At 53.0% G+C, this 22,220-nt stretch overlaps 5 protein-coding genes and 1 non-coding gene across 6 annotated transcripts; 1 reads left to right on the forward strand and 5 right to left on the reverse strand.

The window, feature by feature from the left end:
* Positions 1 to 769: 769 nt before the first annotated feature.
* On the reverse strand, positions 770 to 7,857 carry COCSUDRAFT_59689 (hypothetical protein; the record flags this gene model as incomplete). Its single annotated transcript, XM_005643692.1, has 16 exons — positions 770 to 910; positions 1,210 to 1,416; positions 1,625 to 1,690; positions 1,830 to 1,986; positions 2,251 to 2,393; positions 2,707 to 2,855; positions 3,065 to 3,185; positions 3,580 to 3,717; positions 4,094 to 4,264; positions 4,541 to 4,656; positions 4,810 to 5,338; positions 5,680 to 5,925; positions 6,196 to 6,364; positions 6,772 to 6,872; positions 7,203 to 7,369; positions 7,836 to 7,857. The coding sequence occupies 16 exons, from the start codon at positions 7,855 to 7,857 to the stop codon at positions 770 to 772; spliced, it is 2,643 nt and encodes an 880-aa protein (XP_005643749.1).
* Positions 7,858 to 8,475: 618 nt separating this feature from the next.
* On the reverse strand, positions 8,476 to 9,478 carry COCSUDRAFT_34386 (hypothetical protein). The gene is made up of 3 exons (XM_005643693.1): positions 9,406 to 9,478; positions 9,086 to 9,288; positions 8,476 to 8,960 (listed from the first exon to the last, which is right to left on the reverse strand). The coding sequence occupies exons 1-2, from the start codon at positions 9,456 to 9,458 to the stop codon at positions 9,177 to 9,179; spliced, it is 165 nt and encodes a 54-aa protein (XP_005643750.1). The 5' UTR covers positions 9,459 to 9,478; the 3' UTR covers positions 8,476 to 8,960; positions 9,086 to 9,176.
* A 4,250-nt stretch (positions 9,479 to 13,728) lies between these two features.
* Positions 13,729 to 15,247, reverse strand: COCSUDRAFT_54774 (hypothetical protein). Its single transcript, XM_005643694.1, has 4 exons — positions 14,899 to 15,247; positions 14,768 to 14,820; positions 14,581 to 14,657; positions 13,729 to 14,347 (listed from the first exon to the last, which is right to left on the reverse strand). Exons 1-4 carry the CDS (start codon positions 15,042 to 15,044, stop codon positions 14,207 to 14,209), a joined length of 417 nt encoding a protein of 138 aa, XP_005643751.1. The 5' UTR covers positions 15,045 to 15,247; the 3' UTR covers positions 13,729 to 14,206.
* A 799-nt stretch (positions 15,248 to 16,046) lies between these two features.
* On the reverse strand, positions 16,047 to 17,293 carry COCSUDRAFT_59691 (HSP40/DnaJ peptide-binding protein; the record flags this gene model as incomplete). The annotated part of the gene is made up of 3 exons (XM_005643695.1): positions 16,047 to 16,220; positions 16,556 to 16,751; positions 17,106 to 17,293. 3 exons carry the CDS (start codon positions 17,291 to 17,293, stop codon positions 16,047 to 16,049), a joined length of 558 nt encoding a protein of 185 aa, XP_005643752.1.
* Positions 17,294 to 18,589: 1,296 nt separating this feature from the next.
* COCSUDRAFT_t70 lies at positions 18,590 to 18,661 on the forward strand. The gene has a single exon. It is a non-coding gene; the product is annotated as a tRNA-Gln (tRNA).
* Positions 18,662 to 19,133: 472 nt separating this feature from the next.
* On the reverse strand, positions 19,134 to 21,571 carry COCSUDRAFT_54775 (60S ribosomal protein L5). The gene is made up of 6 exons (XM_005643696.1): positions 21,418 to 21,571; positions 21,004 to 21,241; positions 20,700 to 20,825; positions 20,025 to 20,258; positions 19,570 to 19,692; positions 19,134 to 19,324 (listed from the first exon to the last, which is right to left on the reverse strand). Exons 1-6 carry the CDS (start codon positions 21,543 to 21,545, stop codon positions 19,274 to 19,276), a joined length of 900 nt encoding a protein of 299 aa, XP_005643753.1. The 5' UTR covers positions 21,546 to 21,571; the 3' UTR covers positions 19,134 to 19,273.
* Positions 21,572 to 22,220: the final 649 nt, after the last annotated feature.

A 22,220-nucleotide genomic window follows, 5' to 3' on the forward strand; every position in this document is an offset into this window, starting at 1 on the left:
GTGCGTGCCATCATCAAGAAGTGCATGGATGGAATTTAATGAGCCAGACACAATTTGCAAATTTAACTAAAATTATTTAAGCTACTTGTACTGCATTCTCCGGGAGAATTTCTCCCCAATAATTGGGGCCCAATTATCATAAGGCAGAGCATGCACCATGATGGGCGGTGAAGGTGGCTGGAACCATGGGCCATGCCAGTCTGGAATGCCAGGGAATGCACAGCAACCAGTTGATCGCTAGTAGCTATTTATAGCTATGTGGCAGGATCGTCGTGACGTCATGGTGGTCATGATCTGCAGTGGATCATCTGCACTGGCACTTGCTCTAGATCTGAACAGCGCAATGACCTCGAGTGTGATTTCCTTCCTTACTTCCTCAAGGCGCACATGTGCACCCTACGGCGCTATGTTTAAATGATCATGATGTGTCGTTGATCACGGCACTGTTGACCAGAGCAGCATGCAAGCCAGCTGCACACCAGGATGATCATATCGAGAGGTGATGAGACCGGTACCGGTAAAGCAGGATGAATGGGTTGAGAGGTTACAGCACAACCACTTTTCCACGACGAAGATAAAACCACAACACTAAACCTGTGATCGAGAAGAATGAGTATTGTACAGGGGCGTGCTCAGATGCTGTTGTCACCTATGATAGACTGCAGCGCATGCCCTTCTGATAAATTTTCCCTCAGTACAAGAGAGCATGGTACAGAGTCTGAAACAGGTACATTCTGACCGCATGACAGCGGTCAGATTCGCCTGGAAGCTAGATGTCCAGGAGCTCGGGGCTCAGAGAGACCCAGTCCCCATCACCCAGAGGGGTGCTCTCGGGCACGAGGTGGTTGTTCACATTGACCAGGCGTGGCCCAATGTGCCTGCGCCCCTCCTCCTCTATCTCGATCCTTCCCTGCAGCAACATCTAGCCGTTCACCGAACCCGCCGTCAACATCCTGGCAACATCGTTGTGATCTGAGTCAAGTAGAGCTAACCTCATGCTCCTGCAGAAGCCTTGCTTGCGCCTGGACCATTGTGATGGGCCCCTTGATTTGCCAGCACGTTCACGGGAGTCACTATCGATAACAAATATCCAGCACGCAGCACCAAGATAAGCTCTGTAGCTTGATCTCAAACACACAGACAGACCAGGAGAATCAGTGTATCCTCATTAGTGCAAAGGATCCAGCAGAATGGGAAGCTGCCGCGCACCTTCTGGCGGATGATGTCTCCGGCGGTGGTGCCGCGCTCCACTTGTTCAATCTTACCAGTCGGCACGATCAGCACCTGCACCTGACTGGACTGCGGAATCGGCGCATTACCACTGCTACTGCCACCGCTACCAGCCTCCCCCTCCATCCCATCTGGGTCCCCCAGAAGATCCCTCTGCCACTCCAGCATGCGCCGCAGCAGCCGCGCCTGCAGCAGTGATGCATCCATCAAATTAGGTATGCAAATCCTGGGTGGGCCATTCCTATTCTGATTCACCCACGATTTGCAGAATTGGATGTTATGATTGGGACATGACTAATCTGCTTGTGCTGCATGGATCCTTCAGGCTGCTTGATCACAAAGTAAGAGTTCAGGTTGTGAGAGGATATGTTGAGCAGAGGGCAAGGGTGCGCACCTTCCTGGCCTCGGCAGAGGTCAGCTTTGCCTTTCCCTTTACGCCATCAAAGCCCTTCTGGACATTCTGCGAGACATGCACACTGTATATTAGGTCCCAACGTTCCTGTCCGGTTCAAGACGTGATACACAAAGACCCTCCAACTTCTTCACCTCCATTCCTCAACACGATACCCCTCGTTAAGCAGGCATCAAGCATGCCTCACCTGCAGGGGCATAACAAAGGGGGGCTGCTTCTGGTCATAGGAGTCCACCAGGTGCCAGTATCCGTCCTTGCACAACATGTAGGACTCCAGAGACAGGTGCAGGTCCCCATGGCCCGGCGCCCAAAATTTCTTCCTCCTCACATACGCCAGCACCGTCCTGCCACACACTCACACCCTTTGCCACAATGCTGCATGCCATTGTAAGATGCAGAATATCAAATGGCACAGAAGTGCTGAGCAGCCAAGAAGGAAATTGCAGATCTTCCTCGTCTAGTAACGCAAGCCACCGTTGAAGTGAAAAAGATTCGGAATCTATTGTGAGTCAAAGGATGCATGCTGAGCATGGTGGTGGTGATGTGTGACACAATCATCATGACACTGTGTATGAGGAGATTTAGGAGCCAGGCAGGACAGCGCTCACTTGACTTGGTTCTTGTCGATGCTGGTGTCAGGCATGACGCGCGAGGGGACCACAACGGCCACCAGCATCCTGTCTCCCTCGATGTCCACGACCACGCCCAGCTGCAGCTTCCCCCGCAGCACCCGCACCATGGGCTGCCCAACCTGTTGCATCCACCCTTGTCCTTCAGCACTGATTCTTGTCCCTAAAGTTCACTTGCTACTGAAGTCCTTGATTAAGAGAATTGTCTTCTGTTGGGTCTTGAATTACCCCTGGAGATGGCACTTCAGGAAGCAGCAGATACCCCGGAACACATTGGCAGCTATTGAAAGGACAGCTGCACGATGCTTGGCCCAAGTCATGACGACTTCCCAATGAGACCCCAAAACCGACCATTGGACATTGCTTGTGACGCAGCAAGCTTCTACTTTTCTTCTCGTGAAGCATGAGAAAAAACGGAAGGAAAAGGGATGCTACCTTGATGGTGTCGCCTGATGTGCTGGCGCCAGCTTGGACGGGGGCGTGGGGGGTGTCCTTGTAGGCCCAGTGAGCCGCCGCTCCATACTCTGCAATCTCATGCATGGAGGACGTCCTGATCTGGACCTCCATAGGCACGCCTGCTGGCCCTGCACAATAGATACCACCCTTCTGCTCAGATACACACACACCACAGACCTCAGACTGAACCCCGTTCAGAAGGTGATGAGCATTATGCTCAGAGTGAGCAGTACTTGCGCTACCAGGTGAAAACTCTTCCCGTTCAGCTGACGGGGGCTCCGTTTGACAGAGCCAGCTCAACAGAATGATCTGTAGCTGAGTCAGCATTGGAGCGGACCTATGACAGCGCTGTGCAGCGACTGGTAGCCGGAGGCCTTGGGGTTGAAGATGTAGTCATCCAGCTCCCCCCTGATGGGCCGCCACAGACGATGCACCGCTGGCTGAATTTCATAGCACGCCTGCATAGCAGTCTTGTCAGCAAGGGATTTTCAGCAGTTTCAAAAGCAAGCACAGCTCTCCAGATGCGATGAAGCTGTCATCTGCAGTTTGAAGAGCTTCCAGTGCCTGGATGGCTCAGCACTGGAGCTGATCAAACTGGAGATAACACAAACATCTTCAATTATGTCAGTCATGTGCAAGGAGCTTATTCTTGACAGCACCACCGCAATGCAATCATAACAGCATCCTCAGCAGCATCCAAAGGGTAGATGCCATGCGTTGGGTGCCCAATGACCCTGTCAGGCATCCACTCTGACCGTTTACAATGCTGGGGCATCTCAACGCTGGACAAGGGCGAGGGAGTGGATGACAAAATCATCTCTGTTGTCATAGGGTTTTTTGGCTGCAACACACCTCGATGGCCCGCTGCATCTTGAAGCCGTTCTGGTCGTCCACTACCACGCGCAAGGCCAGTGCATCAAACACCTCGCGCAGGCTGACGCTCTTCCTGATCATCTTACGGTACATGCTGTACAGGCTCTTTATGCGCCCCTGCATCCAGGCACACATACACCCATGAGACACTACTCGACCCCCCCTTTTATGCACAGCAGATGTCTTGCTCCCACAGCTTCCAGTTTCCAGGTGCTCACCACCGTCGCTCATAGGAGGTGAATGGCAACTGCGGACTGACAGATGCATGGAAAAGACATCTGCTGTGCATGCGAGCCCAACAGTATTTTGGATGTGAATAATGAAGCCATTGCACGGCATCAGCAGCCTTCTGACAACGAAAATGCAGCATCTAGTAGCATCTGCGACAAAGCACGGATGCTTCAAAGGCTGTTGAATGGCAAGGTACGGTCTCACTTAGGCTCTCGCATTAAATGTGGTTTGAACACAGGTCGCAGTAGATGTATATCAATACCTCCACGTGCACGTCGAGGCCAGTGGCCAGGCCCTCCATCTTGAGCTCATAGAGCAGCCGGTGCGCGCATTTGTCCAGAACATCCAGCGCCGCACGTGACTGCTGCTGCGACGCGCCGCTGCGAAATGTCACCGCGTAGAATGGCAGCACCGTCTGTATCAGCTCCCATGCCTGCCCAACACAGGATGGTGAGTCACATCCCTTGAGAGACAGCAAATGCTGGTGAAATTCATGGAAAATGAGGATTCGGCTGTAGCAGCCGCCAGCGTAGAAGTGGGGCGCCAAGTGACTGTGGAACCCGTGCAAATCTGCAGCTCTGTGAGAAGCAAAATTGACAGAGGAGCTTCATGCATCGGTCCTCAAGCGGTCTGCTGCTGACTCAGCAAGATGGCTCTTTTCATTTTTAGTGAGAAAGCAACATGAAATGCTAATTGTAAGTGTTCCCACCTCCTGCTGTGCGGGAGTCCTGCCGTGCGTACTTTCAGTAGTCCGGCCGCTAAAGGCCTCTCCACCGGTGCGTTCCTCTGCAGTGTTGGTCTTCACAACCACCCCTTCCGTGGACCCTGCACAACCAGCCCCCATTCACCAGCCCCCATTCAAACGGCGCCAGAGAAATGGGGCCCACAAGACGCCCAACGGGCACGGTGGCCCGCAAAACCCGCATCCCACAGCTTTTAGCATCATTCATTCACAAAAGGATCTGAAGCAAGGCTCACCTGTCGTGCCTACTGCCATAGCGCCAGACGCTATAGAAGATGGCACCCTTTCTAGGCCGCTGTTAGGCCTCCTCGTGCTGCTCGTCGCACTGCCAAGCGCGCTCAGGTCCGCCTCCTCTCGGCCGCACAGCTCCACGCCTGCAGCCGTTGCAGCCACGGCCGCACTGCCATCCAGCAGCCCCCTCCTGGCTGCCGCTGGCATAGAGAGAATGTTGCTGGAGGCTGCCGGAGTGGCAAGCTCAGTGCCCCCTGAGCTGCTGGCATACATCTGCGACCCAGAACTTGGCAGGGCTACCTCAGCCGCTGGGCACACAAGTCCACTGCTGCTGCTGCTGGCAGGAGTGGCTGGGCTATCAGCAGCTTGATCAGGCTCTGTCGGCGTCGCCAGGGGAGTCAGGGCTTTGTCGGCGGCGTCGGCAATGCAGGTGGGCGAGAGCGGGGGCAGGCCCCAGATGGTGTCAAGCTCGCTGCGCAGCGCCCGGTACTCGCGCGGGTGCATCACCGCAAAGCACAGATCCTCCAGCTCCGACTGCGTATATCAAAATAGAAGTGTCAGACAAGGCCAAAGTTGGAAGATTATGGCATGCATCAGAAGGTCACCAGTGAAGGATAGTTCACACTGGTGTTCTCAGCAGCGAGCTGTACGACATGCCGCTATTTGCTTGAATAAAACATCTCAAGCCAAAACAAGGAGTCTGCAAGGCTTCCTGTGCTCTGCCTCCTATAAATGTGGCTGTAGCACAATGCCACTTCAGGTAGCTTCCAGCAGGTAGTGCTTTGTCCAGTTGGCCTAGCGGTAGAGCCAATCTTCAACACTAGGCAAAGCACCAGAGCACAGGAACACAACAAGTGGGGTGCGGGGCCGCACACCTTGAGGGAGTACATGCCGAGGCGCTCGGCGAGGGAGCACCAGACCTGCATGGTCTCGAGCGCCACCGCGCGCTGGCGGTCGGGCCGCAGCGCAAAAACGGTGCGCATGTTGTGCAGCCGGTCCGCCAGCTTCACCACCAGCACCAGCGGCTCGTCCACCATCGCAAGGATCATGTTGCGCAGGTCCGCGTCCTCCTCCCTCGTCAGCTCCGGCGCCGGCGCGGCTGCGCCCACGTACATCTCGTTCTGCGGGCGGACGACAAAAGCATCAGATATTTGTACTGGAAATCCAGGACCCAGATGCGCAAAGCAGAGCCTTGAGCAACACAGATTGAGGTATGCCCCATTGCTATATTACCACAGCCTTCGAGATGCACGAGCCCCAGACGGCCTTGCGTGCGCATGGCGCCATGGGAAGAGAATTGCTGGGGAGGAGAAGAGTGTCTGAGGCACACTGTCGTTTGACGAAGACAACAGCATGCACGGACAAGTCTTGGAGAAAAAGAGTGGCCTCACGTGGGTGCGGCGGCGCCGTCGCAACAGCTGCGTGGTGGTGGACAGCTGGGCGACCTGCCCCACGATGCGCGCGATGCGCGGCCCAAACTCGGCTCGCACCTCCTCCAGGCTCACGCGCGTGTCGTCCACCACATCATGCAGCAGCGCCGCTAGCACTGCTGCCTCCACCCTGTGGACGCAAATACAGCAATATTTGCTTGTTCTATTTCCTCACGCACCAGCTGAGGAGTCCTTACAATCTGAAGGAAAGTTTGTGTGCATTGACAGCCCCAACCAACCGTTCGCTGCCACAGTGGCGCATGTGGCTTCCAACAGTACTTATGTCCAGGGTAGGAGCTATGCATCCGCAGGTTGCAGGGTCCAATACACCGGAGGCAGCTCTTCAATGCACTACTAGGGCAAATATTTCGTTACCGGCAATGTAAGAGACTCTACGAGTGTCAAACGCTATTCAGGTCACAATTGCGCACAGGGCAGTGGTGCAACACAGGCACCACTGCGTGGACAATCAAAAATTTACCGTAGGGATATTTTGAAGGGCACACGCATGACCGGACAAGAATCTGATCCACTCACCGTTCATCCATTTCGTCCAGTTTGGAGGTGGCGTGCAGGCACTCAACAATGGCCGCGGTCTCCACACAATGCATGATGTAGGGATCTCCCGTCAGTCTTTTCTGCAGGGCCAAACCATCACGACTCAGCACAAGCTAAAGACTGCAGCATGTAAAAAGATTGGCAGATCCAAGTGTTATGTTCAAGTCTTGAGGGCCTGCCTGTCCCTCGTGAGCAGCTGCAGCAAACTGCGCAGCACGGATGGCCTCTGGCCTGTTCAGGTAGCGGCTGCAGGTTGTGTTCACGCCGTAAAGATATATGGGTTCCTGCAGGACAAGCACGCAACATGAGAATGTCGTCTGCAAAACATTGGGCTTTAAATAGTGCAATATGTTTCCAGGATTGGCCCAAATATATTCTGATGGTGCAAGTTGAAGCTCCAAGTGAGTCACCTGTTGTGCGTTCTCCTTCTCTTGCTGCGGCGCCAACAGGTGTTCCAGTCTTTCCCAGGCATACTTGGCCACTGGGAGCATGGATGCGCCGAATGAGGCAGAGAGCATCCCGGCAATGCTGTACCACACCAGTGTGTTGCCTGCCTGCGAAAGGGGCCCATGCGCCACTGCACACACCCACACACAGATTTAGCTTTCCACTTCATTGCTCACTTTAATTTTATCAGTGTGAGCTCCAGGCAGTGCACCACAAAGTATCGGTGCTGTACAAATCATGCGGATTTGCATGACGTGTTTTCTTGATGATGCCAGGTGAGCACATGCCACGATTTGCACACCTGACGCAACTGCATTTGCAGATATAGCACCCCCAACAGCTGATGCAGCAGTCCTCCTCACGATCTCTGCTGCCACCTGCAGGGTGCAACGTGGTGTTCAGAACCTCCAAGTAACAACAAAATCCACAAAGACCACAGCCAGGTGTGCTGTACAAGATTGGAAACTGCCACTTCAACAGTAAAAAACATGTCAAAGAATCAGTGATGACATAGATCAGATGCGTTGAAGCGCGATGTAATGCAGACGTTAGGTGTAAAAGCTACTGTTGGTTGGCAGGGTGCCTCACTGGCGCACTCAGCATTGCCCGAGGTGCCATATGGGCTCCACGATGCCTTGAGCGGGCCTCCTTGGCCCCTGCATGCCGCTGTGTCAGCCCTGGAAGGGGTGTGCCTGTGAAAGAGGCTGCATCCCTCTGTAATTCAGGACGCAACGCCCTCTTCATCCTCCCTCCTGTCTTTAGCTTCTGATTCTGTTTGGGAGGACCTCCCTGCTAGGATGCAGGATCGCCACGGCTGGCTTCTTTTGCGTCCTTAACCAACAAAAATATCCAGAGAAGCCAACTCCCGAACTAGACGTCGCCCATTCCCAGCGTCTTGCACAGATTTTCAGACTAGCAGGTAGAAAGAAACCTCCTTATGACCAAACATCAAACTCACTGTGCACAAATGGTATCTCAGGTTCATATACCCCGGATCACAAGCACAAAACGCCACTTGCTGGGTGAGGGCCCTGTCCTTGTGCCGGGCTTATGTCCGATGCCACCAAGAGTGAGCTATTTTGCAAAGAAAGCTGTAGCTAAGAGTGAATACTACAAGATTCTGTGAAACACAAGGAAGCACTTTTGGCCTTGGGTGATGAGTCACTCTATATGACAAGGCCGATCTCCTCAATGCATCGATTTTGAAGCATTCCATTTGCCCATGTGAAAGAGACTGTATGTTAGGCTTGGAAGAGACGTTCTGACTCGCCGATAAGAATATGGCCAGAGACTTTGAATTGAAGGAGTGGATGTGTAGGATTTACTGTCATGCCTCCCAGGATTTCGTTCAGCTTGAGTCGCGTACAGTGCTGGCTATATGTTGTAATCTGATAAGACATGTATGAAGCGCTTATTGCGCGTGAGAGACTGCATGCCATTGCGGACACGTCCTAAGAGTCTGTGCCCGGCATGTAAGGTGTCTAAATGATCTGCAGTTTATTGTACAGGTGAATTGTTGTGCAGCTACAAGCATATGGCTACTCAGAATGGCGCAATCGACACAAATGTCGAGCATTCATCCCCTCATCATGACTCTGAGGCGCCTACTGGCGCTTCAAAGCCCTCTCTCGACTGGGACTACGGAAGCATAAAAATTGATCGCCTTCGGAACCGTTCAAGCTTCTATGCCAAACAAGCTGGCGCCAGCCAAGACCTCATAGGTGAGCTCGATGTGCCCAGCGCGCATGCACAGAGTTCCTTGGAGGCAGCACATGCACCCTTGTCGTTGCATGCACCAGAGAGACTTCCATTACAAAGTCACCGTTTAATACACTGTGGTGCGCAGATGCCCTGGATGCATGCCTTGGAAGCCCGTTGGTACAGAAATTGCTGTCATTCAGCGAGCAGGAACTGAACAGCGTGCTCGTGAATGATGTCTACAAGCCCAAGATGCACAAGGTGTACTCAGATCTGTACACTTCCGTGGAGGCAACATTCTGCCTCAACATCCGCAAGACACCCATGTCCCTGGAGCGCATACATGAAGAGGTCAGCTGCCTTGCTAATTGTTGTCACTTCCACATAGCATCCGTACGTGGGTTTGGGATTTTGCATGGAAGAGTCAGCAAGCATTTTTTACTGTGTGTCATGTGACGTCACTTGCAGGACCCGGCTCTCTTCAGGCAATACGAGCAGCTAGTACACGATCTGAACCGCATTGTGCCGGTGACCAAGGAGAGCAATGAGGTCCTGGAGACCTACAACAACTGTGCCACAACCGAGGTCGGGCCTGCATGCTTTAGTGAACATGCAATGCAACCCTCGTGATTCATCACACAGTATGAACAGGATTTTCCTATTGGCGTGTGCAGAGCATGGAAGAGCGTGCAGAGAAGACTCCATTGCCGCCCGTCATCGTGGAGCAGGCTGACAGAGTAGACGTTACGACTGCAACTGGTCCGTAAGGCCTGACCCCTGATGCCTAATTCCTGAAGCCGAAGTTGACCATACGCACCTTCCAATCTGCTATCTTTGCACTTTCAAGAATGTGATAGCCAGACCTCGTTCTCACTCAATGAGAGCAAAGGCTGGGATTGTCCAGGTCCCGTCGAGGCAGCATCGAACGTTGAGACATCCCTGACGCAGATTGTGCAGCAGATCACTGTACGTGCCCAGGCAAGGTGCACCCACCTCCATATGTCTAATGACATGAAATGCTCCCCGTGCCACTAACAATCAGAGTTTGATGTGAATGCACACAAGATGTCTCCCTCCATTGCCGATACACTGCCCCACATGCTGTAGGTGAGGGACCTCTTCAGGCGCACCGGTGTCCGATTGGACCGCACTGAGCGCCTGGCCAACTCACTGGGGCACCTAGCCGGAGTGCTGCAGCAGCTCTCCGCCCTGGAAGGTTTGCAGACAAAGGTACGTCTCCAGTGTTCCCTCGCTGTCTGCTAGTGTAGGTTTTAGCTGATGTGCTTTACTGCTCATCAGATTGTGGCCCTGTTTTGGAGGGATTGGGGCGCCATCAGGAGCAAGATGATGGTGCTCGCTCAGGGCAAAGGAGCCTTTTGGCCCTGCAATGACATGAGATTATGTGTGAACACTTTGGTCATGCGCCAAGGAGTTCAGTTGGAATGCATTTGCTAGACGTCACAAGTGGGGCATTGCTTGCATGTGTAGAAGCTGAGCAGGGAAGTGGGGTAGTCATGCGCTGAGGTGTCCAGCTGTTGTTGCTGAGTGCAGCTGGCGCTGTTTGCTGGGCGGCGCTCGTCTGACAGGGCGTACCTGCTGCTGCAAAATCTGCTGTGCGCCCGCCACCTGCCGCACTACATGGGCACATCGTCCGTCTACGCCGTCACGCTCATCAATCGCGCCCTTCGCCACCTCGGCATCACTGATCCGCAGCAGCGCATCCCGTACACAGGCGAGCCATGGCCACGCCCCACAATCTCACTTTTTCTGCTTCCGGTGCATGTGTTGTTGCCAGCCGCTTGCTTTTTCAGGCGCGGACAGGGTGTTAGGGGGACGCTGTATTCCATATCATACTTCAATGTGTGCACACATTCTTTGAGAAGCATTGTAAAGAGCGCTTGGCAAAGCATCCCTGTCCCATTCTGCACAGGGGCAGTACATGTACAATTCACTTGCCTCGGGAGAGCCGCTAATCATGCCTACACCATGCCTGCAGACAAGCACCCTGCCGGCCGTTAAGGGGTGGTTTGAAGACTGCACAAAGAGATAGGAAGGAGGCTGTCCCATGATTCAAGTAGCTTGAGCGCGGCTGCATTAACGGGGTGTCTGGGTGGCCTGGCTGCAGGCAGGCTGGTGGGCACACACGCGCACGAGCTAATGATGATCACTGCGCCGCTGCTGGCGCGCTATGACGACGCAGCCGGCAGCGCAAACGCGCCGGTGCCAGTGTCGGCCCTCCTGGCGCACCTGCTGTTCCTGCGCGCCAACGGCGGGGTTCCCTCCGCCACCGCCCTCGCCGACACCTTCGGCACCGCTGCCTTTGTGGAGGTGAGAGTGGTTTGGTCTCCACTGCCTGCAACCATTATGTGATGCCTGCAACAGATCTCCATACAAGTTCACCTCCTTGGTGCACTGAAGAATACCTACAACGATGATGAATTTGCATGTCAGCTTTACGGGGTTAAAACACCTGTGTTCCAGCGGGCGATCCTGTATGGTGACATACTGTAGGCTTTGCGCATATGACTCTCTGGATCAAACTGTCTGTCCCTTCCCTTGTGGCAGAGGTCTCCAGAAGACAGAATGGATGCTTCTCTGCTGTTTTTTGAAATCTTACAAAGCTGATGTGCATTTGCAGGCGGCGCTGGTGTCAGAGGTGCCGGCAGAGTTCCTTGAAGATATGGCGGAGCGTCACCCGGAGGAGCCGCCACTGCCGCGCGGCTGCAAGGTGTTCGACCTCTTCCGCACCTGGCGCCTGGACTCTGGGTCCTATGAGAACATCGCAGAGGTCAGCCCCAGCCCCGTGATAGTGGCCTGCTGCCTGTTGTCTTCTTAAAGACCACTCAGGAATGTCGGGTTTTAGATAATTGCTTTGGCCTTGCAGACATGGTGGGGTTGCATGAGGATGGGTTCTCTTGGAGAGATCACCAAGCGGTTCCCAACAAGTGAACAGGAACCTGCCTGCGAATAGAATTGTCTTGGAGGGTTGCAAATTGTGCATTGTTGCCTAAAGAAGCCTGCGTCCTGGCTTCACAAGATATGTGTGATTTGCCAGGTGGTGGTCAGCGCGTGGGAGCGGCGGCGAGCAGCTGGCAGCCCCATGCCACGCCCGGCTCTCATGCATTCCAACCTGCGCTCCGCAGGGGAGGTCCTGCAAGTCTGCAGGTGCGTGCATACCCGCTGCTGCTTTGTTCCTCAGCAGAACCCGCTCACTGCCCAGCACCCATGGCCTATGTCCGTTGCCTGCAATCATACCAAGACAAGTGTTCTATGATGGAACTTCTATATGATCAATGTGAAGAGTCCCTCGTTTGAGATGATCAGCATGTGCTGCGCTGAGCAGCTGCAGTGATGGTTATACAAATTTGTTTGAGTATATCTGACAACAATTGTGGGGTCTGCATGCAGATTGCCGGAGCGCATCCGTCCAGCGGTGTGCGCGTTCGGGGGTTTGACCGACGGCTTCATGCCCTTCCACCTGCCCGGCGGCGATGCCCTCCACCTGGAGCTAGCCAGCGTGGTCATGAAGGCGGTGCAGGCGCGCACCCTATACCACTTGCATTTTGTCATCTGCAGTCCTCATCACATGCATATTCTACAAAATGTCATCTGCTCCAATGCATGCCTATCTGTTTGACAGCTTTCATGGAATTATAATCTGCAGATTGTACAATTTTTGGATGTGATATAGACAGGCGGTTTGCATGTACAATATTCTGACAAGACACCGCTTGCTAACATTTTTCATTGCTTTGCAGGCGCGCATTCCTGGAGAGTCGGCTGCGGATGAGGCGCTCATGCCCTGCGCAGGCAAGCTGGGGGATGACGCCAACATGGTTAAAGCGCAGGTGGGTGCCTTCCAGGGCATTCTTGCATCCCGACTTCATCTGATGAACAGGTGGCGCAGAGTGTCAGTGGCAGACTGGCGTGAAAAGAATTGGGCTGAAAGCTGTGTTCCTGACTCGCTATGATGCAATTCCTGACTGCATCATAGCGAGTCAGGTAGAGTGGAAGTGAAGGGTGGAGGTGGTGAGATGGTGTCATAGGAGTTCATGGCATGTCTTGCATAAGGCTGCCGCATAGTCTCATCCCTGATCCAGAACGCCTTGAAGGAGCCACAGCGGTCTCCCCTGTGTGAGTTCAATGTCTTGGCAGAGTACTTAGGACGGATGCTGGTGCCTGGCAGGTGGATCCCCGGCTGCCGGCAGCAGAGCAAGAGAAGGTCAAGACGCGCATGGCCGCCCTGTTCCGCTCCAGGGACGCTGTTCCCGGTCGCGCCAGCTCAGCGCTCGCATCAGCATACCATGACGTCACCCGTCGGCGCGTGCTGTGTCAGCGGCCTGACTGATGGGCTTTATTCATTTGAGCAGCTCTGGATCAACTGGGCTATGTCACAGTGGATAGCAGTGGCAGAGCTAGCTGTCCTCAGACGTCAGCATGTTGGTTCAGTTCATCATTCAACTAGAAAGCATTTAGGAGTTCAACTCCTATCTCCCAACTCTCATTGATTTGGACCACGGCCATCTGCGGTTTTGAGGGCTCAAGAAATGCTCAGAGACCTGTCACAGTGTCTGATGTCACTTATTTTGGTCTTCTGAAGATGTGAGATTTACATGCCTGGACAAATATCCTTGACAAATTTGCTGCCGCATTTCTCTGTAACGACATCGACAATTAAACATGTCCTCTATCACTTACCTGACACCTTATTGGTGTATTACTCTTCACAGTGGTTCCTTTCTCTCAAACATGCAAAGCAGAAGTGAACAAGACAGAGATGGTATTTTTAGTGCATCAACAGTCATTACATGAGAGCAGCAGACATAGCAGCAAATCCAGAAACAAAACACATCAAATCAGTCAAAACAATCTTCCTAAATCATTCCTATATAGCTAGTAGCTATCACGTTCCTGATAGTGGAACCGTCCAGGTGTCCAGGTGGACAATGAGTGCTATTGGTACAACATAAAATCTGCGCATGCATTAAAACATACTTATATAGGTCATTTGTTGTCTTCTGGACGCCATTATGGACAAAGGAAGGAAGGAAGGAAGATTACATCACTCCAGCCGCCTAGGGCTGATTGGATGAACTGGCAGCATCCAAATAATCAAAACAATCCATCACAAAATGTGCAACACCAACAATGTCCAACTGCCACATGAATTGCTGCATCGTCACAATGGCTGCACCAAACAGCCCAGGATATCTGTCCCGAACAGATTGCAAGGCAGGGCACTCAAACACAAGGTGGCGCTCATCCCAAATCACAGCTCCTCTGGAACTGACACCCGTCGCCAGGCCAGATCTGGTGGGCGGTCCCACACTGACTCTCCTGTGTCCTGATTGTAAAAAAATGGTCGCTCGTACTGCTCACTCCAGCCCTCAACCCATGTATACTGCAGTGCCTGTGTGCAGTACACTGTCCTTTAGGCACAGCCTTAAGCCATCCTCTGATTCCAGCAAAAGGACGGGCCAAAGCCAAATGTCCAGTGGCTCTGCACTTTGCAGTGTGAGCAGACAGTCATCATGAGCCCAAACAGAGACCACAGCTATGTTGCCGCAGCGCCAGGGCTCGAAAAATCCACAAATAGGAGGAGGCACTGGCCCACATGTGAAGGAGCTTGCAGGCGTTCCTCACCTCTTTATCACTGTACTCCTGCTGCCCATCCTTGCCAACCCAGTACAGCAGCCCACTTGCTGTCTCGAATGGGACATCTGGAGCACAGGCAAAAAGCAACCCTCAAGAATGCAGGTACAGGAGACACAAAGCTCAAGTCCAGAGTATGTCCAAATTGCCTTAGTCTGAGGAGGACAAAGGCCCTCACCGCCAGGATCGTCCCACTGCACATCTCCAGTCACCGTATTCCAGAAGTAGTGCCTGTTTGCAGACGGTCCTTTACTTCTTGATGACCTGTGAGTGTGTGGGAGGTCACTTATTTGCTTGGTGTGAGCATACCTGGCTGCAGATTCATGTTGTCCTAATCTCTCATATCCCTCTGACGGGATGATCACATTGTGTTCGCAGGACACCGCTTGGAGCGTGCTCCAATATAGCACCGAGGAAAGGATGACTGAAGTGGTGAGGATAATGTGAGAACACATCCCGAAACTACATGCCAGCTATTATCAGCAATTATTACAAACTTGTTTTGTACATTGTAACCTAATAAGAGGTGCCTCTGACAGAAGAATGAACTCTCGAAGAGTGCAATATTTCCTCAAGGAAAATTTGTACAGAAAGGTCTGCAGCGTTGCCGAAGCTGAAGATGCAAGACTGTGCTCCCACCTGTACTCTAAAGAGACTTTGTGAAGCTGAGCCTGTGTATGGATCTAATCCTGGGTTCAAAGAATTCTCGGGACACGTGTCAAAGAGTGATGCCCCTGATTAGGATCATCCCCCATGCAAGCCAGCCTTCAACTCTGGGATCCAAATTTGTCCCTGCTTCATGCATCAGATTCCATGCAATCTGCATGGCTGTCAAAGTCATCAGAACAGCGATCGCCCTCTGTGATCCTGAGGTGCACAATGCATGCCAGTGGCAGTGATATAAGCCGGCCCCGACAGGAGCACGCTTCTGTCACCATATATGCAGACCGTATATACAGACTGTAAAAGTGTTGAACGGGCCCGGGCGATCGAGCTCGAGCTTGAGCTCTTTGCTGATGAGCAATGCTTTCGGTCTGACATTTACATTTGATCACTCACGCAGCGCTTGGCAATACAGCATGAGAACACTTGTATTTCACTATCAGCTACAGCTAGTGTTCTGAAAATCAGGTATAATGTTGAGCGTTGGGTCAGATCAATCTGCAGACTCTCAAGCCTCGATCATGCCGTACTGGCAACGTGCAGACAAACTCTGACAGTTTTGAATATGTTCAGCGCAGACAGCCTGGTTCACAGCCCAGGCCTGATCATACAGGATGGATTTGGCCTTCTGGTATGAAGAGATACAGGGATTGCATAGTCTTGGTGTACACAGGAGCAGTGGTCAGCCCAGAGCTGCTTCTCATTGGCCTCCTCACAAGAGCTCCACGCAGGCCACAAAGGACCTTATTCACTGCATTGCACTGCTTTACAGGACCTGCAGAGGGTAATATAGGTCACTGCAGCGCAGCATGCAGCTGGTGCTTCTGCTGGGCTGTCACAGCCGACGGGAATTCTATACGGAAGCGCACGCACAGATCGCCGGACCTGCCCGGATCCTCTGGCACCGGCATCCCCTTGCCGGGCACTCGCAGCACCGTCTCTGGCGTGATTGGCCCGCGTAAGGCCACCTGTTTTACCAGAACACCAGTCGCGCCTCAGCGAATTGTGATAGCATACATGCATTTCTGGTACCATGTCCGCCTCCCCTCATGGTGGATGCAGTACTATCGCTAATCACAACTTCCAGAATAGCTTTAAATGCTGTACTTAGAGCCTGCTGCTAGCAGGAGCGCTCCTTGACAACCGACGGGAGACGCCAGTCATGCAAGATGTCGCAACTGGTGCTCGCGCAGTACATTTGGCAAACAAATAGAACAAATTGGCAAGGCTCTCAGGGGCAGGCTGCAATAATTGGCAAGCAGAGGGCAAGACACTGCAAGCACTGAGGTGCATGCGCGCGCACCGGCAGTGAACCTCCGCCAAGGGTGGGCACGAGGATGCTGTCTGCTGTGAGCGCCTGCAGCAAGGGTAGGCTGACGCAGGTGACCAGGTCATTGGCCCTGCGCTCAAACTGGGGGTGCAGCGCCTCTCGCACCACCAGCACAAGGTCTGAGCAGCCCCTCCCGGGGGCCTCGTCGCCCATCCCCCTCAGCACTATCCTGCACAGAAAACACCATGCATTTCCGGTCCACTACCTTGATCTGCAGCAGCCTTAAAAGACAAGACTAGGGCACAGCATGCGATTTTGATCATCAATGTGCACCAGTGGACACTTCTAGATCAGTGACACCCCACAAGCCCAACCTTTATTGGTCCTCCAATCTACACACAGTTGTCAATTTGTCCTGTCAGGCAGTTCACATGCTCAAGGCAGAACATTGTCTCAAGCAGATGAGGCCTCTCCTGTCCAGAGCAATCCTCTTGTTGCCACTCTGTTGGTGTTGCAGAGGTAAGCATTCTTCTGGAAGAAAAGATCATCCTCCTTCCGGGTTGGATCTGGGTTGGATTGCTACCTGGTGCCCTCGCGGATGCCGGGTGTCAGCTGCACAGCCACGGCCTCGTCCACGGAGATGAGCCGGCCAGACACGCCGTCGGCCAGACGGCGAATAATGGTCAGATCCTTCTCCCCGCCGCGCTGCACCTCTTCCAGTGTCAGCGTCAGAGGCAGCTCCAGGTCCTTGGTCGCTGCACCAGCCAGCATGCACGGGTCATGGCAGTGTTCTGGCACCGCGAACAGTCTCGAGATCCCTCAGCTGCCAGCAGGTGGGATATATACTCTCTCAAGTGCAGCAGAAGCTAAGATAAGCTTGCAAACTTGTTGCACTTCAAGCTTTCCATCGCTATACCCTCTCATGTGACTTCAGCAAGGCGCCACTGGATAACCGTGTGAGCTTGGGAGCATGCATGCATGATGCAGATCCAGGCTTGGGCTCATGGGAAACAATCAACATTTGGGTGTGGTGCAATGGCAGAGGACAGATCAGGCGCACCTGTTGTTGTTGAAAACCTTGCGGTCGTGCTGACGCCGGAGCTGAAGAGACCTTCTCGGCTGAAAGTGCTGGACTGCTGATGGCTCCAAGAGGTCTCGAATGAGTACCCTGTTGAGTCATTGAAGCCTGATACGCCGCTGGGAGAGTTGCTGCCTCCAAAAAAATCATTGAAGAGCTGCTGCAGGGAACCCTCTGGACTTGGTTGCCCTGCAAAGCATTGAAGGGTTGAAACTACGGTTTGCAGGCTAGTACGACTGCTTCCCAGCACTTGAAGAGCCAAGTATGCGGACATTGAACCGGCAATAAAATCACATAAAGGAGACGTGTGGCCAAACTCCGAACTGTGTATCAAGATGCGAACTGCAATTTCGTGCTCATCGTACCGTACGTTGCTTTCTTGCAAGCCCTCTGGCTATCAGCTAATCCACTGTGATCGTACTTCCTCCTTCTCTGCAGCACATGCAATCCATATGAAAACCCGAACAGATTCCATTGGAACCTTCGACACATCAACTTCACAGAAATACACCTGGAGCGTTGCAGCACAGTAAAATATGCAGTGGAATGAAGTGGATGTAAGAATGAATGAAAATGAATTATCGCACGAAGATCGGAAATGATACACAGTTAGTTGCCGGACATCCCACCGCGGCGTCAGACAACACTTCGAAAGCGTGACACAGATGCTGGAACTCCTGGGTGGCTCGCTCTCGGTCCTCTTGAATTACTTTGTCGGGGTGGAGACGTGCAGCTCTCCTACGGTATGCTCGCTTGAGCTCTTCTTGCGTGGCATCGACTTCAACACCGAGCACTTGGTACAGGCTTTCAGGGCGATCATATCCAGAAAACATGGAACAGGTATCCTTCGCGAGTTTCATATTTATTTGCCTCCAAGAAAGATCAGAAACTTCAATCCCGCAAAGGACATTCGAGAAGGGTCGAGACATCCTAGCACGACAACAAGATAATATGTTGCAGAAATCCATGAGGTGTCATCAAGCGGATCGGGCGCTGTAGTGTAGTGGTTATCACATTGGACTCTGAATCCAATAACCCCAGTTCGACTCTGGGCAGTGCCTCACTTTTTTTCCAGGATCTTTTGTATTCTTCATATTAAAAGCAAGCCGGTTTGGTCCTGTACAGATGACTGTTATGAACGCATCGTGAGGATGGAATTGGGTGGAAAGCCAAAGCTAGCCTATAGGTGAATCCCTTATGCATGTGATTGCAAATTTCCGCTAAAGAAGAGATGCATGTGATTGCAATTTCCGCAGCCATTTCAACTTTCTAGATTCAAGCAATGGAGGTCCAATGGAAATTTAAGTGGCCCACCGGGTTTGGCATGCCGTGTGACTCACGGTGAATGTGAAGTATTGCAGTCTGACCATCAGCGGGCAATCAGGTACGGCAATCATATGAGACATGCACGGCGCAATTGCCCCCTTTCTTGACTCGATCAGCTGATGCATACAATAGTTGATATCAGAGGCAAGCTGTGCATGCTGCCCTATGAAAAAGCTGGACGCCAGTTTGCCTCGGTGAGCAAGCACTGCATTCACAAATCATTTTACATGCCTGCTGTACCAAATAAGACAGCTGAAATGATCAGAACTGCTCACATCCCTGGCACCCAGCAGACCTACATACAAGCATCAGGCTGCACACACACCAGGCAACGCTCCAAGTGTCGCCTACTCCTCATCCTCGTCAGCACCGCCCTCCTTGAGCTGCGCCAGCTTGGTCTGCACAAACACACACCACAGCCATGAGCACCCACAAGTACACACTCATACAAATACCCTCCTCATGGTACAGCACCCTTTGCTGAGGATCCCAAACCATGGCGTGCACCACGAAAGAGTGCAACCCGTCACACTGCGGCAGCACACTTACAGAAGTCCACAATCTATAGATGTATTGTATGCATAAGAAAGGACAGAACTTAAGATGGAGAGCTTCTCGGGTGAGGCCAGGGGGAAAGAGGTACCTTGAGGGCGGCCTTGCGCTCCTCGTAGGTGAGCTTGCTGGGCTTCCACTTCTTCTGGGCAGTCTCTGGCTTGCTGCGCTCCTTCTTCTCGCCGATGGGGTTTTCCCGGATCTTCTCGTGCACCTGCCCAGGCAATCAGCACCCATCAGCCGCTGCCATGCCACTATCACAGCAGCCTCACATACATTACTAGTGGGCTACATCCAGTCCAATTACATTCAATCGGACTATGAAAGAGAGATCTATGACGAACCCCTTTCATGAATGGACCCGTAAATTGCACATTCCGGGAAGAGCACGCTGCATGATCTGCCCTCATTCGGGCTTTCCCTGCCCACAGTTCAAGTTTTCCCTTCCAGCTTAGCAAATAAGAAGAGGGGCCTCTGCGCCCGGTCCCCTAGTGTGCACGCGGCAGTGGTAACATATGAAAATGATGTCAGGCAGGGGGCGCGCACCCCCTTGTAGAGCTCCTCGATGTCCTCGGGGTCGACCTCGGCCTCGATCCACTTGGCGAAGTGGGACTGGTACTTCTCGGGCGCCTCCTCCTGCATCTCCTCCATGTACTCTGCCACGTGGCCGCCGTAGATGTGCTTGCGCAGCACCTCCGGGTCCAGCTTCTTGTCCTCGCCGCTGTACCCCACAAACCGCTTGTCGCTGTGCGGGATGTCCAGCCCGCCGTCCAGCGCACCCTGCCATCAGCATGACATCAGCGCGTCAGCATATCCGCACGATATGACATCAGCGAGCAAATGAATGCCTTCAAGGCATCTCTGTCTTCGCAAGTCATGTACTAGAGGTCATGTGAGGCCTTAGGTTCCAGAGGCTTGCAACAAGACCACTCTTCCCCCTGCCCCCTCTAGGTGCCATCACAGCACAATGCACTGCCACGGCCACAGCTCTAGGAGGCTGGACTCCTGCCATCTTGGCTTGGGGGGCCTCCACAGACACGGCAAGAGAGGGAAAGAGATCGGCAAGAGATCGCATTCTTAGCGGCCCTCAGTCCCCACAGACTGTGCGTATGCGTCATGGGAACTGGGACACTCCATCCAAAATCTCCCATCACCACTTGCGCCGTATATGCGCAGCCTGCTGCATTGGTGCATTGGGGCCGGGCTGCTGCGAGTGCGCACCTTCAGGGCAGCGAAGACCTTGGAGCCGGTGGAGGTGCGCTTGAGGCCGGTGTCCAGCAGCGCTGTGAAGGGGCGGGGGCCCTCCTCAGCAGCCTCCACGTTGTAGTCCTCGCCTGTCGCCTCCTCCTGCCCCACACAGCCACTTTCAACAATCACAGCCCTGAAAGCCTTCAGTACTGAGTGCCTTGAACCTTGCGCCTGATGCCAATGATACGTACATGCTGCTACTGTGGATGCATGGTTATCCAGCAGACGTCATGATGCCTCAATTGAAGAATCAGTGCAGGGAGGTGTGGATTTGCACCTGTCCAACATAGGCATCTGCCAGGCCAAACTTGGTCAGCACACGCCTGGCCAGCAGCAGGCCAGTAGCGTATGTGGCAGCGTAGTTGGTCAAGCCAACTGACAGTCCATAGTTGACCAGCTCGTGGCTGTAGGCAGATGCCACAATGACGTCTCCAGCAACAGTGGCATAGGCGACCTGGCAGATGACGTCCTTGTTTGTGAAGCGCACCACAAAGCGGTACTTGGGGGTGTTGTACCTGCAAGATCGTATCTGAAGATCAGGATCGCTGATATAGAAATTCTAAAAAGGATGCAGTCGATCAGTTGCAATAGGCAGCTACTGTATTGATTGACAATATTTGCTTGACTTTCCCCAAACGTTAATGTCATAGACAAAATATTTGCTGCAGCTCAATGCACGTCTTCTGCGTACTTGTTCTTGTCCTGGGTAGTAAGCCTCAGACGTGCACGGTAGTCTGTCTTTCCCTCTCGCCTTCTCCGGTACTTGACCTGATACCTGCTGTGGTAAGGACCCGACTTCACGACCTTAACGTGACCCATGTTGCCTGCGTGCAACAGGGATCCTGATGTTTGCAATGGGCAATTGTCCAGGCTTGGCGGCTCATCAACCTTCGATGACCGCCTCGTCTACATTGCAGATTCGCTCGGCCATTCCTCAAAAAGAACAAGGATGATCGCAGGACTTGCTAACTTTGCAGCTCGGATGCATACGCATACACAATCGCTATTCGATGTTAAAAACGGCAGCATCGATCTTGGCATCACAAGTCCCCGCTTCCTGTACCAGTTGGCTACTTGTAAACGCGTGCCAGATCTGAGAGAGAGTGGCTTGAGGACATTAGACTCTTTTACAGGGATCGGGTTGGCCTGGTGGCAACGAAGAATGTTTGAGAGCCAGGTATCCAAGTCGATGATCATCTTGCACAGGAAGTACAGTGAAAATGCCTTGCACGGTGTCCCAGCCACAACTGTCATCAGTGTGATGCACCAGGAACTCGTCTTGCAAATTTTCTGTTGATTCAAATGGAGCTTGCTAGCTCTCCCCCGGCAGGAGTTTTCAAGATGTGAATGGCATGCATACAAGTAAAACTTGGGAGAGCACGCAGGCAGGGCAAAACCATGTACTATGGCCTGGCCTGGCCTGACCATGGTGTCGTTCAGATCATTCAACTTCTGACATCAGCAGTGTCCTTTGCAATTTACAAAACAATTGTC

This window comes from Coccomyxa subellipsoidea (assembly GCF_000258705.1).
Source record: "Coccomyxa subellipsoidea C-169, whole genome shotgun sequence".
Lineage (NCBI taxonomy): Eukaryota > Viridiplantae > Chlorophyta > Trebouxiophyceae > Coccomyxaceae > Coccomyxa > Coccomyxa subellipsoidea.